Source organism: Haematobia irritans, chromosome 1 (assembly GCF_050003625.1).
Source record: "Haematobia irritans isolate KBUSLIRL chromosome 1, ASM5000362v1, whole genome shotgun sequence".
In the NCBI taxonomy this organism is placed as follows: domain Eukaryota; kingdom Metazoa; phylum Arthropoda; class Insecta; order Diptera; family Muscidae; genus Haematobia; species Haematobia irritans.
In genome coordinates, this window is record NC_134397.1 from 236,999,665 (window position 1) to 237,018,539 (window position 18,875).

Genomic DNA, 18,875 nt, shown 5'->3' on the forward strand with positions numbered 1-18,875 from the left:
TGGACACTGGCACAGGAAGTGGTACGAGTCCTCCTTAACTTCCGGGTCCAGGCACCATCTACAGATATAATCGTCTTTAAGTCCTATTCTTGCCATGTGTTTCCCAAGTGTGTTATGTCCTGTTATGATACAAATCAATGGCCGCAATTCTTCTCTGTGCATCGACAACAAAATTTCGCAGTTCCTATGTTTCTCTTCGTCCCATATCAACTTGGTTTGCTCGCAACCATCCGAAGAGACCCAGCGTCTTCGCCATAGTTCGTCATATTTGACCTGCAATCATAAGCGAACGTTTTTCCTCCACTATCTTAGTGGAGGAAAAACGTTCGCTAGGACATTATTCGTTCCACGAGCGCCCTCCTTAGCCAGCATATTCGCTTCCTCATTTCCTATTATCCTATAGTGCACAGGTACCCTGTACAGAGTTGTATTATGCTGTTCAGTAAGAACCTTGAGTTCTCTACAACAGCGGCTGACTACCTTAGACCTTATGTCAGCACTGCACAATGTCTTTATAGCTGCCTGACTGTCGATGAAGAAGCTGATATCGCTTCTGAATAACGGCCTCATTAACAGCGACTGAGCAGCTTTTGTGATCGCAGATATCTCAGCCTGAAAAATACTGCAATCACTATCCAGCGTGTAAGACTCCCTTATTCCCAGTTCACTACAATAGATTCCGCTGCCCGTTCCTTTCTCCATCTTTGATACGTCCGTATACATGTTCATGGTTCCGAAGGGTATCCTCCTGTCTTCCCACTCCTCGGCTTGTGATGGTAAACATGATCCGTAGCCATATGGTCCGTCTCTCTATACACGGACGAAAAAGACTGTTTTTCATATGTTTGGGTGTAAACATTATATGTTTGGAACTCAAATTTTTTAACACAATATTTTTAAGTGCAAGCATATAATGTTCATAAACTAGCATAACATGTTTGGGACATATATATTAATATGTTAGAACATATTATTTTTGAAACGTCTTCAATCACAGTTTTAATTCGGCATACAAAAGTGCTTGATTAAAAATGCATTGATTTCATTAGCGAATTTCAATTATTTTTTTTATTGATTCAATTAAAAATTTAATTGATGTTGATTGCAAATAAAAACCTAACTATTTTCAATTACTTTCTTAATTGATTTAAGAGTTTTTAGTTTGATTAAAAAATTGATTGTTTGAAATAAATTTTTAATAAAAAATAAAAAAAAAATCCATCACTGTTTTTAACTGACTGATTGATTGATGAAAAAGTTAATTGTATCGTCCAGATCAATACATTTTTTTAATCAAAAATTTAAAAATGTTCAATCATTGATTAAAACGTTAATTATATCAATTAATTTATTAATTGAACAAATTTTCAACTTCAATCAACTTTCTAATTGAAAATATTTTGGTGATTTTTTTTTGTAGGGAAGATAAAATTAGCCTGAAAATAAAAAACAAATTTAACTAGTATTTATTGAAATTTTTTCACAACCTGTCCACATTTATCACAAAAATCTGAAACAAAGTTTTTAAAAACAAATGTTTAAAAATCGTCCAGACCTAATACCGTACCCTAATGTAGGGCATTACATGTTTTCAACAGCACTTATTTCACAGATACATACATATACACGAGATTTGTTTTCTCTCAAATATCTGTGCTCTAAACAAAACGAAACTAAAAAATAAACAATAGTAAATAAACATAACGATAACAACAACAATGCCATCAGAAGCAAAAACAAAACTACTCGTTAATATGCAAAAAACGCATTTGAACTTTTGTCTGGGCCATTTATTCTCGCTCTCATTTCATTAGCTCAGCAGCACACACTTAGCGCTCACACATTTCATCAGTTTGCAACAGAGGCGTCAACCATATTGAATTGGATGGTCGGTCGAAGACAAGTACTCAGAGTCAGTACTTGTCAGTACGTTGCGATTGCCGCCATCGCACGACGTGTATTTAATGAAATTTTTCGGATTTCATTGAACAAAAAACGACGATTCGCCTTATAAAAACTAAAAAAATATTATTTTTAGAAATAAAACAAGAAACTAACAAAAATAATAACAACAACCACAGCATAATATTAATAAACAATGCAAATTATGAATTCATGGATTTAAATGTGAACGTGAGATTATTCAATGAAATGAAAAAATTGTGAAAAGTGTTGCTGCTTTAATGCTTTAAGCAAAGCAGGCTTAAAGAATATAAATTATTATTTAATTAAAAAAAAAAGAGTGTACAATAATTAACAAAAATGGTACAAATCGATTGTAAATCGAGGCGTGGCACCAAAATATCGGTGATCATTTTAGGAGGTGCATTATGTACTGTAATGATGGCCTATTTCGTCTTCGGCGATAATAATGATGAACGAGGACTACGCAATTTGCGAATGATATCGATTGTAAGTAGGCTGTACAGGTACATTGACTCGTACTGTGGCTCAAAGTGCAATGCTATTTATGTGAAAATGTCACTAGGTTAAATCAAAATAAAAAAACATTAGAGTGGGTAATATGATTCAACAATTACGTAGAAAACATGTCGGATGTGGTCACATCGAAGATCATTATAAAAAAGAAGTATGTGCAGTCGTAAGCTGGACGGGCTGTATTCTAAATACCCACCACCATGAATCAAATGTAATAGTGTCCTCTGAAAATTCCACATCGCAGCCGGTTACACACAACAAATATTTTTTGTCTTCAATAACGAAATTAATTGATCCAACTAATTTTTAATTGAAATGTCTTCAATCACAGAAATGATAGTATCAATTGAAAAAATTAATTGAAAGCAAAATAAAAAAATAATTGATACTATTAATTTTTGTGATTGATTTTTATTTCAATTTAAAAATTTGTTAAATCAATTAAATTTTTAACTGAATATTTTTTAAAACTCAATTAAGACTTTAATTGGGAAAATTTTCGTAAAATTTAAATATAATGAGGGAGAATAAAGGAAAATAATAAAGATGTACTGAAAAAATATTTATGTGATATTAAAGATTACACAAACTAAGTTTTAGCATGTGCAATTTACATAGTACTAAGGACAAATTTCTTTAAAATATTGACATTCTAATTAAAATAAAGTTTATAATATTTACTAAAAAAAATTATTAAATATAGGACACAAATTTTGGAAATTTGCGTCACTCCGGTGAAACTGTATGCCTTTGAACCAGTGTTGCCAGGTTAGAGGTTTCCCCCCCAAAGTTAGGGGGTTTTTTCACGTTTAGGGGGATTTTTAGGGGTAAAATTTATTTGGGGGGATTTTTGGGGGTAAAAAATTATTTCAGACCTTATAAAGTGGAGCAATTCTCAAGCAAATTCTGAACAATTCTAGCATGAATTATGAGAAAAAAGATGCGGAAAGTCAACCAGAAGATCCTAAATACAAACAAGTATCCAATAGCATTATTTTCGTTATCTTTTTTAAACTCTTCTGTTGAAAGGGCATTTTTAATATTTGACAAAATTAAAAACAATCGTATTTTAACTTAGCAGCTGAAAGCTTTTTAAGAGTAAGCCCACTTTTTAAATTGATATACATATTGTATTATTACATCCATAGAAAAAATAATTTCCTCAGACATGAAATTTTAAACAAACGAAAATGTCTTTTGTTTTAAAGTATTTTCTTAAATATCAAATTTTATTTTTTATTTACTTCAAACGAAAAAAAAATTTAGCATCAAAAGAAAACTTAGTTTTTCTAAAATGTCGTTTCTCAGGAAAGAACTCTTCTTTCAGGATATATATTTGTGTTAAATTTAATTTTTAAAGTGTATCACTACAGGATTTTTTTCACGTAATTTTGGGACCACTTTGTGTACTTTTATATCCTGAAATTTTTTGGGGGTTTTTGAAAAAAAGCTTAGACAAATTTAGGGATTTTTGTCTTAAGATTTGGGGGGAAGAATCAAAAATCACCTGGCAACACTGCCTTGAACTAAGACATATTTTCCTTAAAGTAAATAAAGACATTTTTGATTTAAAGAAATCACCCTTAAATTAACTGAAATATTGAGTCTTTACATTTAAGATAAAAACGATTTAAATATAGATTAAGACTTATATTGAGGATTTAGTATCTTTGGTTGACAGTTTAATGCCCTGTTCCTGTATATCGAACGAAAACCCATTCGAAAGTCACTCGAATTCGAATGAATTTGAGTTTTTATATTTTTGAAAGTTCGTTTCGGTTGTATGAGAATACATTGAATATCAAAAATGAGTATTTTCAAATTTTTGGCCTGAGAATTCATTCAAATGTTAACAATGTTTTTACTTTTTTCTTGAAACTTATTGTATATGTTCGTTTATTGCTCGACAAAAAAATATGAAGTGACTTGCCTTTCGAAATAGAAGAACAAAAATCAAATTTCTTTCGTTTGGAATACGAAAGAAAGCTTTCTTTCGATATACAGGAACAGGCCATAAATTTGTATATTTTACTACAAATGCGCCCATCATGAACTTCGTATGGCATTAAAGACATTCTTGCAATTTTGAACTACAATTTTTTTCTTCAAACTACAAAATTTTCTTTAATAATTGAAAAAAATTATTATGTCTAATAAATTTTTTAAATTTGTTGAAAAATACTTACATATTTTTGTGATATCGGCGTGATGTCTGCGTTTGTGATACTGTTGAGTTAAAATTTTCTAAAATTAACCAAAATTTTTCTTCCTGGTGGGTTCACTGTTTTTTCAGTGTAAATTGTAATAATTTGTAGTATTAACAATTTGGACATTTAACCAGCCTGCATTGATAGCAAGCTAACATAAGCAAGTATATACAGCCGTAAGTTCGGCCAGGCCGAATCTTATGTACCCTCCACCATGGATTGCATAGAAACATCTACGAAAGACTGTCATTCACAATCGAATTACTTGGGTTGTGGTATATTAAAACTCCTTAACATCGTTTTCTAAATTGTGAGTTAGTCCATACGTAACTATAGACCGATATGGACCTAGTTAGGCATGGTTGTTAACGGCCATATACTAGCACAATGTACCAAATTTCAACTGACTCGGATGAAATTTGCTCCTCCAAGAGTCTCCAAAACCAAATCTCGGGATTGGTTTATATGGAGGCTATATATGATTATGGAATGATATGGACCACTTTTGGCATGGCTGTTAAATATCATATACTACCACCACGTACCAAATTTCAGATCGGATGAATTTTGCTTCTCCAAAAGGCACCGGAGGTCAAATCTGGTGATCGGTTTATATGGGGGCTATATATAATTATGGACCGATTTCGACCAATTTTTGCATGGGCGTTTGAGGCCATATATTAACGCTATGTACCAAATTTCAGCCGGATAGGATGAAATTTGCTACTCTTAGAGGCTCCGCAAGCCAAATCTGGGGATCGGTTTATATGGGGGCTATATATAATTATTGACCGATGTGGACCAATTGTTGCATAGTTGTTACAGACCCTATACATACACCATGTACCAAAGTTCAGCTGAATCGGATGAAATTTGCCTCTCTTAGAGTCCCCGCTAGCCAAATTTGGGAGTCCGTTTATATGGGGGCTATACGTAAAAGTGGACCGATATGGCCCATTTGCAATACCATCCGACCTACATCAATAACAACTACTTGTGCCAAGTTTCAAGTCGATAGCTTGTTTCGTTCGGAGGCCAATTTTTTGCTCCGATTTAGTTGAAATTTTGCACAGGGAGTAGAATTAGTATTGTAGCTATGCGTGCCAAATTTGGTTGAAATCGGTTCAGATTTAGATACAGCTCCCATATATAGCTTTCGCCCGATTTGCACTCATATGACCACAGATGCCAATTTTTAAGTCTGATTTAGTTGAAATTTTGCACAGGGAGTAGAATTAGCATTTTTGCTATGCGTGCCAAATTTGGTTGAAATCGGTTCAGATTTAGATATAGCTCCCATATATATGTTTTTCTGATTTCAACAAAAATGGTGAAAATACCAACATTTTCCTTGTAAAATCGCCACTGCTTAATTGAAAAGTTGTAAAACTGACTCTAATTTTCCTAAACTTCTAATACATATATATCGAGCGATAAATCATAAATAAACTTTTTCGAAGTTTCCTTAAAATTGCTTCAAATTTAAACGTTTCCCATATTTTTTTACTAACATTGTGTTCCACCCTAGTGCATTAGCCGATTTAAATTTTGAGTCTATAGATTTTGTAGAAGTCTATAAAATTCTTCCAGATCGAGTGGTATTTAAATGTATGTATTTGGGACAAACCTTTATATATAGCCCCTAACACATTTGACGGATGTGATATGGTATCGAAAATTTAGATCTACAAAGTGGTGCAGGGTATAATATAGTCGGCCCCGCCCGACTTTAGACTTTCCTTACTTGTTTTTAAGATGTATGTATGTATATTCATATGTTTGGGTATAAAAATTATATGTTTCGAACTCAAATTTTTTAACACAATATTTTTAAGTTAATATGTTAAAACATATTATGTTTGGGACATAAAATGTTTGTAAATATAATATGCTTACATGCAAACATATATTTATTTAGAAATCGCTTATAAACATATATGTGTTTGGAAAGAGAGACCTAGAGAGTATGCTGCAAGTAAAATAATGGAAGTAACCAATTGGCGCCTTAAAAATATATCCACACAAAGAAAATCGACATAAAATGTTTGTAAATATAATATGCTTACATGCAAACATATATTTATTTAGAAATCGCCTATAAACATATATGTGTTTGGAAAGAGAGACCTAGAGAGTATGCTGCAAGTAAAATAATGGAAGTAACCAATTGGCGCCTTAAAAATATATCCACACAAAGAAAATTTCATTAAAATTTTTTTCTACCAGTGTATGCCTTAAGGTGAAACATTATATGTTTGTACAATACAAACTATATTTTGTTTGGACCAATCCAGAAAATATATATGTTTGAAGCAAAATGTGTTTGGGGTATATGTTACAGAAGCGATTTTTTTGAGGGTGTACAGTTTGGTTTTTCTGCATTGAGTCACTGTAGGATTTTTGTTTTAAATAAATATGAGAATTGGTAAACCACTGCAAAGCAACAAATCCCTATATATGTATATTGATACCAGTGATGTTGATTTTCTTGTTTACTGATGCAACAGAGCGGTTCTCCCAGATGCATCCAAACAAATGCCAATATTTGTATGAATTTAATTTTACATTCACGCATTTTCTCAATCTTAAAAAGATATCGTATTTTTTTTTAATTTATATTTTTTATATGAGAATTTGATAAGAGCATTACACTATTTTTTAGATTCACGTATGGGCTCTCATAGCTCTTTCCCTCTCTATCTCTGCATACGTTTTAAATTGTGGTAGTCGAGACAAATTGACAATGTCGCGATAAATAATAATTGCATCGCAAACAAAGAATATTCGGAAATTTATAAAATGTGCATACGATTAAACTACACTAAGAAAATGTTTATTGGGATCTCCAACATTCTTAAGTTTGTTAAAATATATAAGTAAGTCTATGTGTTACAGGGATGACAACTTTTGTACTATTTTTGGTACAGTTTGAACTACAACAGTACGTCCATACACCCTCAAATTATTTGGTACTTTTTTACGCTCTCAGTGTTTTTACTTTATATATAGTTTTTTACTATATAAAATTCAAGTTTCTTCAACATGGAAATGCAATTCTGCTTATCATATAGTCGTAGATATATCTCCCAATCATAGAATTAAGCCGACGTCGTATTTTTATGGGCGACGAGCCAATACAAATTTGTCATTCGGGCCATTAAGAGATAAAATTAATGGTAAGTTAATCGCTGTAAGATTAATTGTACAACAAATCTGGCAATCAATTTTTTTCAAACAATTATTAAGTGTTTTAGGAGAGATGAAATTGTCCATTTCGAATTGGTAGCAGAATTATCTTCCTAATGCATATTGATTTGCTAATTTATTTCGTAATTGGTTTTGATCTATATTTAGAACAAATTTATATGTTCAAAGGCCTATCCCTATTTTATTCGTGAAGCTTTTTCCATATTAATATGAAAATTCAATATATTTTTGTTGAAAGAACCTTTTTACTTAAACAAGTACATTTTCTATGCAATTTTTGTACCAAATTTATCATCCCTGATGTGTTGTCGTAGTGGAAGATTTTTTTTCTTCCGCAAAGGTACGTACAGTGATTCCAAATCGCTTTGCCCATGAACAGAGAATGAAGGCTAACACTAATTGTTTGCCTCCGACGGCGGCGGCTTAAAGGCTAGCCGATATAAATTTGTCTATTCGGTGGCGGGCAATTATCCATTATAAAATAAATTTGAAGTTATCCGAATGGTAATGAGATTAGTTGTACAACCAATCTTACAATCACATATCAGAAAATGAAGCCGACCCATTTTTGTTGGCGGCGGCTTTTTTTTTTTTTTTTTTTCATTGTAACCATTTATTTTCATTTCATTTTCTTATTACATATATAGAGCAATAGGCCTAACTCTATAACTTAAAAGATAAATATACATATGCAACACTTTACGTTTATCTGCATCAGCTACTTAAATAGAACTTATGGTATAAATGTATATACTCATATCTAATACAAAGTTTTATGAAATTCACTTTAAATTGTACGCCTCAAAAATGGCGGCGGCTTGACGGCTAAGCTGATATAAATTTCTCCATTCGGCTGCGGACAATTATCCATTATAAAGTCAATTTGAAGTTATTCGAATGGTAATGAGATTAGTTGTACAACCAATCTTACAATCAAATTTACATTTCGTTAAAATTTTCTAAGCTAAATTCAAAGTTTTCAAAATGTTCGTAAAAATAGAGCAATTATAATTACATTTTTCTCATTTAAATTTATATTTTTGATTAATTGGCGGCTAAATTTGAGTCGAGATGAGTCGACATATTCAGGGGCGGCGTCGACTGGCAAAAATTGGTCGGCGGTGACTGAAATCAGGGGCGCAACTCGGCGGCTTCATTCTCTGTCACATAACATATACATTTCATTCAAATTTTCTGAGTTAAATTTTAGCAAAATTATTATAGCTACTTGGTACTGATGGACTTTGGGCGGAAACTTAAACATTTTGACAAAAATACACCAACAATTAGTACATTTTTCTGAATAAGTTAATTATTCGGCTAATTTTGGGTCGAGATGAGTCGACATATTCGGCGCGGCTTCGACTGGCAAAAACTGGTCGGAGTCGGCTAAAATCGGTGGCGCAACTCGACGGCTTCATTCTCTGCCCATGAACTCATACAAAGCTTAAGTTTCAAACAAAACAAAAAATCATGATATCTTTAGAAATAATTCTGCAAAATTTGAATGGGTGGGACGGTTTATTCTCCAAGTAGTATTTTAATCGGTTTAATGGATTAGGTTAGATATAGTGGTAGCCCGTTATTTTCGGCTCCCGTAGACTATTTAGTTCATTGTGAAACAAGTAACCATCTTCTCCCTTATCAATGAGTGCTAGGTTTAGCTCAATGCTGAAATGTCACCAGCATTCATGAGAGGGGATAATCCGCCGCTGAAAAACTTTTGGTCGATACTGAAACCATGATGATCACTATTGAACCAGAGTCCAATAATACAGTATACGGTGGAGCTTATCGTTATCTAGCTAGTCGATTTGGATGACAACTGGAAAACGGTCACCATCATCTTTTAGACTTCTTGGGAGTACGTAACACGCAGAAAAGGAATATGAACACTTCCTAGGGCAAAATGTTATTTCCGGATGGGGAACATGGAACATTTTTGCTGCAAAAATTTTGTTTTCTCGCCAAACATAAAATGTTTGTTGAAACCAGATATATAATGTCCGAGAAAATAAAGTGGTTGCGACAAACATGTTACATATTCACCGTCCAGAAATAACATTTTGTTCCAGGAGGTGATCATATTCTACCTCTGGCTGAAGGTACTACTCGGACTTGGCTTCCGTTATATATACCAACGAATACATGTTTTGGGGATTACCATTAAACGAAGTAGAAACTCTATCAGCGCTTAAACAGCTTCACTTCGCGGCACCCATTAAGCCGACAACTTTCTGATATATTTTTGTAATGCATTTCATCTTTTTTGGTTTTCTTTATAGCTCTTCAGACATGGCGAGAAAAATCCCAGTGCCCTATATCCTAATGATCCTCATGCTACCCATGATTGGCAAGGTGGATTTGGAGCATTAACACAAGTAGGTAGAATGAAGCCTCTTTGTATTTTAATTTTCGAAAAAAAAATCTACTCCAAGTAAATATTAAAGAGTCGACCTTTTGTTTCAGAAAGGAAGTTTACAATCCTATAACTTGGGTAAGAATCTACGAATGCGGTATTATCGCCTATTGCCTCCAAATGGACTTTATACACAACAACAGGTTTCGGTTTTAAGTTCCTCAGCAGAAAGATGCCTAATGAGTGCGAATAGTTTATTGGCTGGATTTATGCCACCATTGGAACATAATAATCCTTTGCCCATAGAATGGCAGACAGTGGCGGTAAATTCGATACCAAGGAATGAAGATACGGTACAAAAACAAAATTTCAAAGTTTTTTGCTGAATTTTAATTAATTTTCGTACAATTTTAGTTACTAGCCCAAAAGAAACCCTGCCTCAAATACGATACAATCCTGGAGAAATTATATAAGTCGCCACCACCAGATTTGAAGAAAATCAATGACGATAACTATAACCTTTATCGTTTATTAACAAAACACACTGGGAAAAATATCACAAACGTTTTGGATGTTGAACTCTTGTATACGATATTGAAAATTGAAAGTGAAGCCGGTCTTACATTACCCGATTGGACTGAAAATATATATCCGGATCGTTTGGAACCATTGGCCGAACGTAGCTATACTCTATTCACCGAAACGAATCTCATGAAAAAAGTCAAAGGCGGAGCCTTTCTAACGGAAATCCATTCAAAAATGATAAATAAACGTAAACGAAATCTTAATCCAGATCGCAAAATATTCCTCTATGCTGGTCATGATGTCACATTAGTTAATGTGATGAATTCCTTGAATATTCTGGATCAGACAGCAAAATTACCCGAATATGCTTCAGCTTTGGCATTTGAGTTACATCACAGTTCGTTGTTCAAAGATGATTTTGAAGTTAAGGTGAGTTGAAGTAAAGAGTCTTATAAGAGTCTGAATAGGTCAAGTGTTCTACATAGTATCTGACACGTATTGTTATCTATGCATACGACCAAAATTCATGTCCCATTGCCTTCGATTGAAATTTGTGTTTCCAAATCAGTTTCCAAAATTTTTTCCTGACGAAAATATCCTATGGAAGGAAAACTGCTGTCGCAATGGACTGCAATCCGAATTTGTAATATTTTTTTCGAAAATGGCGCTCCTCAATCCTCTTTTAGTCCACCTTTTTATTGCTTCTTAATAAAGATTGTCCATTTTGACTAAGTGGTATACGAGTTCTTCCCTTTACAAAATAGATTTTGAACTTATAGGGATAGAACCCCTAAACCTTTGTATGCAAGCCAGGCATGCAAACCAATGCACCACGGTGACTCCCAACTGTGGTGACTAAGGTTTCAATATCCTAGCGGTAAATAGGTGAGAGTTATGCAAATTACCAAACAAAAAAGTCTAAAGTCGGGCGGGACCGACTATATTATACCTTGCACCACATTGTGGATCCATATTTTCGATACCATATCAAATCCTTCCAATTTTCTGGGTTATATATAAAGGTTTTTATTCCCAAAAATTTTTAGACTTATACAAAATTTCTTGGGTTAAAATTTAAATCGGCCTATGGCCTGAGGTGAAGCACAATGTTTGTAAAAACAAGTATATACAGTAGTAAGTTCGTCCGGGCCGAATCTTAAATACCCACCACCATGAATCAAATATAACAGTTTCATTTGCAAATTTCAGGGGAGGGGTTTGATGACAGATATTGTTCCAAGCAGATCAGTGCGCCTTCTATACCCTCAATAAGTGAAATGGGTCTATATGGAGGCGTTACCAAATGGACCGATAAATCAAATTAATATACACTTTGTTATAGGTCTAAAATGCCAGTATATTTTCAATTTGTACCAAATCGGATAAAAACTAAAATTTCTAGAAACCCTAAGAGTTAAATTACCATTACACCGAACTCCCGGTTCGGTGTTATGGGGCTATACCAAAACATGGAAGGATACACACAGTATTCAGCACATTTAATTGTAGTACTAGAATCTAGACCCCAAATCGGTGGGCCGGTTTATAAGGGGGCTATATCAAAAACTGTACCAATATTCAATATATTCGGCACACCTCTTTATGGTCCTAGAATATCCCTAGATGTCCAATTTCAAGCAAATTGGATAAAAAGTACGGATTCTAGAAGCCCAAGAAGTAAATCTGGAGATCGTTCTATATGTTATGGAGGCTATATCGAAACATGGTCTGATAATCACCATTTTCGGCATATTTCTTTATTTTCCTAGAATACCTCTAGATTTCCAATTTCAGGCAAATTGGGTAAAAATAAAATCGGAAGATCGGTCTATATGGGTGCTATATCAAAACAAGGACCGATACATTCCATTTTCGGCACACCTCTTTATGGTCCTAGAATACCTCAAGATTTCCAATTTCAGGCAAATCGGATAGACATACACTAGAATACACTTTCTAGACGGCCAAGAAGCAAAACCGGGAAATCGGTCCATATGGGGGCTATACCAAAACATGAACCGATAGGCACCATTTTCGGTACACTTTTTGATGGTCCTAAAATACCTCTAGATTTCCAATTTCAAGCAAATTGGATAAAAACTACAGTTTCTATAAGCCAAAGACACCAAATCGGGAGGTCGGTTTATATGGGGACTATATCAAAACTTGGACGGATATAGCCCATCTTCGAACGTGACCTGCCTGCAAACAAAAGACGAATCTGTGCCAAATTTTAGGGCGATAGCGCCATTATTGAAGGCTGTAGCGTGATTACAACAGACAGACAGACGGACAGACGGACATGTTAATTGTACTCCCTGTGAAATGTGAAATTTTGACCTCTGTGGTCGTATGATGGAAAATCGCGTGAAATATATATGGGAGCTATATCTAAATCTGAACCTATTTCAACCATAATTGGCAAGAATAGTAAGAAAATTAATTCTTCTGACTGTGCAAAATTTCACGTAAATTAGAGTACAACTTTTGCCTCTGTTGTCATATTAGTGAAAATCGGGCGAAAGATATATATGGGAGCTATATCTAAATCTGAACCGATTTCAATAAAATTTAGCACACTTGACCAAACTATTAATTGTACACCTAACGGGTGATACGGTCAAAATTTGGTCAAGGGAAAACGCGTGTAAATCGGTGAAATCGTTTATTTAAAAAATCAAATTAAATTTCTTTTTATACCCACCACCATAGAATGGTGACGGGGGTATAATAAGTTTGTCATTCCGTTTGTAACACATCGAAATATCGATTTCCGACTATATAAAGTATATATATTCTTGATCAGGGAGAAATTCTAAGACGATATAACGATGTCCGTCTGTCCGTCTGTCTGTCTGTCTGTCTGTCTGTCTGTTGTAATCACGCTACAGTCTTCAATAATGAAGCAATCGTGCTGAAATTTGGCACAAGCTCGTCTTTTATCTGCAGGCAGGTCAAGTTCGAAGATGGGCTATATCGGTCCAGGTTTTGATATAGTCCCCATATAAACCGACCTCCCGATTTGGGGTCTTGGGCTTATAGAAATCGTAGTTTTTATCCAATTTGCCTCAAATTTGACATCTGGAGGTATTTTATGACCATAAAGAGGTGTGCCAAAAATGGTGAGTATCGGTCCACGTTTTGGTATAGCCCCCATATAGACCGATCTCCCGATTTTATTCTTGGGCTTATAGAAACCGCAGTTTTTATTCAATTTACCTGAAATTAGAAATCTAGAGGTATTGTAGGACCACAAATACTTGTGCCAAAAATTGTGAGTATCGGTCCATATTTTGGTATATCCCCCATATAGACCGATCTCCCGATTTTACTTCTTGGGCTTATAGAAAACACAGTTTTTATTCAATTTACCTGAAATTGGAAATCTAGAGGTATTGTAGGACCACAAATACGTGTGCCAAAAATTGTGAGTATCGGTCCATATTTTGGTATAGCCTCCATATAGACCGATCTCCCGATTTTACTTCTTGGGCTTTTAGAAACCGCAGTTTTTATTCAATTTATCTGAAATTGGAAATCTAGAGGTATTGTAGGACCACAAATGTGTGTGCCAAAAATTGTGAGTATCGGTCCATATTTTGGTATAGCCCCCATATAGACCGATCTCCCGATTTTACTTCTTGGGCTTATAGAAACCGCAGTTTTTATTCAATTTACCTGAAATTGGAAATCTAGAGGTATTGTAGGACCACAAATACGTGTGCCAAAAATTGTGAGTATCGGTCCATATTTTGGTATAGCCCCCATTTCCCAATTTTACTTCTTGTGCTTCTAGAATCCGAAGTTTTTATCCTATTTGCCTGAAATTGGAAATCTAGAGGTATTTTCGGGTCACAAAGAGGTGTGCCGAAAATGGTGAGTATCGGTCCATATTTTAGTATAGCCCCATAAGAACGATCTCCCGATTTAACTCCTTGGGTTTCTAGAAACCGTAGTTTTTATCTGATATGCCTGAAATTGTAAATATTCTGGTATTTTAGGCTCACAAAAACGTGTATCGGATTAAGTTTTTATCGGTCCATTTGGTAATGCCTCCATATAGACCGACTTCACTTCTTGAGGGTGTAGAAGGCGCACTGATCATGAAAATTGCTTGAAACTCAATGTCAAATTTCCAGATTTTACTTCTACAGATTTAAGATTTCAAATCAAGACGTTATTTTATAATTTTCTTGCACACTTACAAGAGATGTTAATGATTCCTCTAAACCTCAAACAAAAATGGTTCTTATAAATCCAGAATCTGATATAGTCCTCATAGGTGAAATCGGGTAGTGTCCTCAAGTCCTCAAGCCCTCCTGAAATTTCAAAGGAAACTCTAATATTTGGTTCATGGTGGTGGGTATTTAAGATTCGGCCCGGCCGAACTTACTGCTGTATATACTTGTTCAAGTTCAATTTGTATAAAATTCAGGAAAAATATTCAGTCAGGCTTTCGCTTTTCCAAATCCGAATTGCCGGGCCTCACGCTTAACACCTGCCATCAGATTTTGTACAGCCACCTTGTCCACCTTCTTCGCCGCAGAAAGCCAGTTTGCCTTAAACTGCTGCTCGTCCTTAGCAGTTTTTTTGGTCTTCTTTAGGTTCCGCTTGACAATAGCCCAGTATTTCTCAATTGGGCGAAGCTCTGGCGTGTTGGGAGGGTTCTTGTCCTTGGGAACCACCTGCACGTTGTTGGCGGCGTACCACTCCATGGCCTTTTTACCGTAATGGCAAGATGCCAAATCCGGCCAAAACAGTACGGAACAACCGTGTTTCTTCAGGAAAGGCAGCAGACGTTTATTCAAACACTCTTTCACGTAAATTTCTTGGTTGACAGTCCCGGAAGCTATGAAAATGCTGCTTTTCAAGCCACAGGTACAGATGGCTTGCCAAACCAGATATTTCTTTGCGAACTTTGACCGTTTTATGTGCTTGAAAATATCTGTTACCTTTCCCCTTCCTTTTGCCGTATAAAACTCCTGTCCCGGAAGCTGCTTGTACACAGAAAAAATTTTTTTTCTGGTTCAATCACGAAATTAATTGATCCAATTAATTTTTTAATTGAAATGTCTTCAATCACAGAAATGATAGTATCAATTAAAAAATTAATTGAAGACCAATTAAAAAATTAATTGATCCAATTAAAAAATTAATTGATACTATTAATTTTTGTGATTGATTTTTGTTTCAATTAAAAAATTTGTTGAATCAATTAAATTTTTAATTGAATATTTTTTAAAACTCAATTAAAATTTTAATTGGAAAATTTTTCGTGAAATTTTTTTCTGTGTAGTCGGCTTTGACGTAGGTTTCGTCGTCCATTACCACGCAGTCAAACTTCGTCAGCATCGTCGGGGATCGCGCTTTGGCCGTCGTATTTTGTTTATCATCGCGATTTGGAGTCATTACCTTCTTGTAAGTCGATAGTCCGGCTCGTTCTTTGGCTCGATGCACGGTTGTAGACGATACACCCAGCTTATTTGCGGCATCTCGGAGAGAGAGGTTTGGGTTTCGCTTGAAACTACCGGCAACTCTCTTTGTCGTCTCAGCGGCTTCCGGTTTTCGATTTCCAGCCGATCCAGACTTCCTGGCTGTCGACAAACGTTCCCCAAACACTTTAATTACATTTGTAACGGTTGATTTGGCAACTTTTAGCGATTTTGCCAGCTTTGCGTGCGAGTAGCTCGGATTTTCGCGATGCGCGAGCAAAATTTTGATACGCTGCTCTTCTTGCTTGGACGGCATGTTGACAACTGAAGAGTGAATTCCAAAATCAAAATAGTAGCAACATTCTACACACACACACACACCTTCAAATGAGGGGTGTTCAGGTTTTTTAAATGCAAAATTGAAAGAAATACGTCAAGTTTATATTGACCAAATTTTGACCGTATCACCCTTTAGTGCAATATTTCACGCTAATTAGGTTAAATCTCGGGCTTCTAGGGTCATATAAGTGCATATCGGGCGAAAGATATATATGGGAGCTATATCTAAATCTGAACCGATTTCTTCTAAAATCAGTAGGGTTCTATTCTGACCCAAAACAGAAACTTGTGCCAATTTGAAGTCGATTGGACTAAAACTGCGACCTGGGGCCAAATCACCGCAGTCGAAATCGAGTACTTCGTCTTCGTAATGTAGTTTACGCGGATCACCGCAGTCGTTATCGAATTGTTTCTACTCGAAGTTGAGCACGATAGGTAGCATGCTATCGAAAACGAAGTATGTAGTGATTTTTGAGCAGAAAAAAGGTAAACAAAAAGAAAAAAGTTGGTGAAAATGTAATTATTATTCCATTTTGGCAAAATACATTTAAGAAAATATAATATTACTTGCATTTAGGGAATCGGATCAAAGAAAGGAATGCTCAGTAGCCGCTTCAAAAAAAACCTATTTTTTCAAGAACATATTTAAAAGCTTCTTTTGACATATGAAAACGTCTTTTAAATCTATGGATGTTAAAAACACAATTTACTATTACTCTACTTCAGGCAATGCTAAAGGACTGCTTTTGTCACGAATATTTTTCCTTATAATTGCCACTTTGTACTTATCGTCTGAATCCGAAAACGAGAAAAAAACACTTGGATTCATAATATATTTTTACACATATATTTTAACACACAAAAACAATATAAATATCTCAGAAATAACATAATTTGATAACAAAACATTATTTTGAAATTCTACTCTCTTTCAATTTCCTATTACCATATGTTTACAGCAATGTAAAAAAAGGTAGTAGATAAAATAAATTACGATCGAATGCGGTGATCCAAAAATTTAATGCGATCGAAATGTTTCTCTATACGAAACAGAACTCGATGACGAATGCGGTGATTTGGCCCCTGGACTTTGATCACAAAAATGTGTTTACGGACACACGGACAAGGCTATAATACCCTGTTTCACAGTGTGGCGTAGGGTATAAAAAACCCCCCACTATGGGTATTTATTTATTTATTTAAGTCTATGGATATACAAAATCCTTACAGACTAGCTCGTAAACTAAAAGTAGTAAGATTCTAGTACTTCATTAAATTTTTTCAAAGACATTGATAAGTCTAAATTAAGTTTAGCATTTTGAGTATGACTTTTGGGAACGGATTAATCAGCAGACAATATCCACCACCATAGTATGGGGTATAATAAGTTTGTCATTCCTTTTACAACACATCGAAATATTGATTTCCGTCAACATAAAGTGTACGAGGATTGCTGCCAACTGACAGCTCTATCGTAAAGCATGACATTTTTAAGGTTATCCGTACAACGTTTTCACATTTGTTTGCATTCGATTCCACACAATTTCAAATAAAAGACTCTGATCGATTGGTCAAATATGAATGTTGTTGCATTTCTACTAGTTTCTACAAAAAGTTTTCTTATAATTTCAGATCGTTTACTACTACAACAGTGAAGATAAATTTCCCAAAGAATTGACAATTCCGAATTGTGATGCTCCGTGCTCATTGACACACTTTACAGCATCGATTAGTCATTTACTTTTGGATAACTACGATGAGACCTGTGAGAACCCGAAACCGGAGGACTGCAAAACCTAAAGATTTTATTATTTCGTTTTTCTTTTGTTGTTAAATAGTTGAGTATTATTGTTAAGTGTAATTATGTTTTCATAAATGTACGTACTTGAACTGATGTGTGATATGCAACCACTTAATAAATATTTTTTGTTTCTTAAAGTTTGAACTTTATTTTAAAGAAAATGTAGGCCTACAGTAATCAATTAAACAATTTATTGTTTAATATTTCTTTCCTTTTAACACGGAAATAAACTCCGTTGATCTCGTTAAAAATGACAAAGCTTTGTTAAAACCAGGAAATTTTAATGCCCTGTTGTACTTTTTAACTGCAGTTCACGAAATTACATCAACTCATAGAAGAAAAAATTAACTAAAAGTAAAGAAGAAAATCATTGGCGCCAAATCATGACCATTTTAACCATACGTAGTTCATTCTTACTATTTTTGAGAATCGGACGAAAATCTTCTTTTGCTTTAGTTCATATTGAACTTATGTGTACGGTCATTGAACTTTATACTCACGTTTAGTTCATAAAATTTTTGAGACATACTTAAAAACGTAAGATTTCATTAAGCTGTGGAAAATTT

General features: G+C 34.5%; 1 protein-coding gene across 1 annotated transcript; it reads left to right on the plus strand.

Annotated features, from left to right (window-relative positions):
* Positions 1-1,860: 1,860 nt before the first annotated feature.
* LOC142235040 (venom acid phosphatase Acph-1) lies at positions 1,861-18,446 on the plus strand. Its single transcript, XM_075306293.1, has 5 exons — positions 1,861-2,412; positions 10,139-10,234; positions 10,323-10,565; positions 10,627-11,166; positions 18,141-18,446. The coding sequence occupies exons 1-5, from the start codon at positions 2,263-2,265 to the stop codon at positions 18,306-18,308; spliced, it is 1,197 nt and encodes a 398-aa protein (XP_075162408.1). The 5' UTR covers positions 1,861-2,262; the 3' UTR covers positions 18,309-18,446.
* Positions 18,447-18,875: the final 429 nt, after the last annotated feature.

Bases quoted from the DNA above. Each gene is read 5' to 3' on its own strand.
- LOC142235040 (XM_075306293.1), top strand. From the start codon at position 2,263: ATGGTACAAATCGATTGTAAATCGAGGCGTGGCACCAAAATATCGGTG. The intron at 2,413-10,138 runs GTAAGTAGGCTG...TTTTCTTTATAG, and splicing joins ATTTGCGAATGATATCGATT to CTCTTCAGACATGGCGAGAA. The intron at 11,167-18,140 runs GTGAGTTGAAGT...TTATAATTTCAG, and splicing joins AAGATGATTTTGAAGTTAAG to ATCGTTTACTACTACAACAG.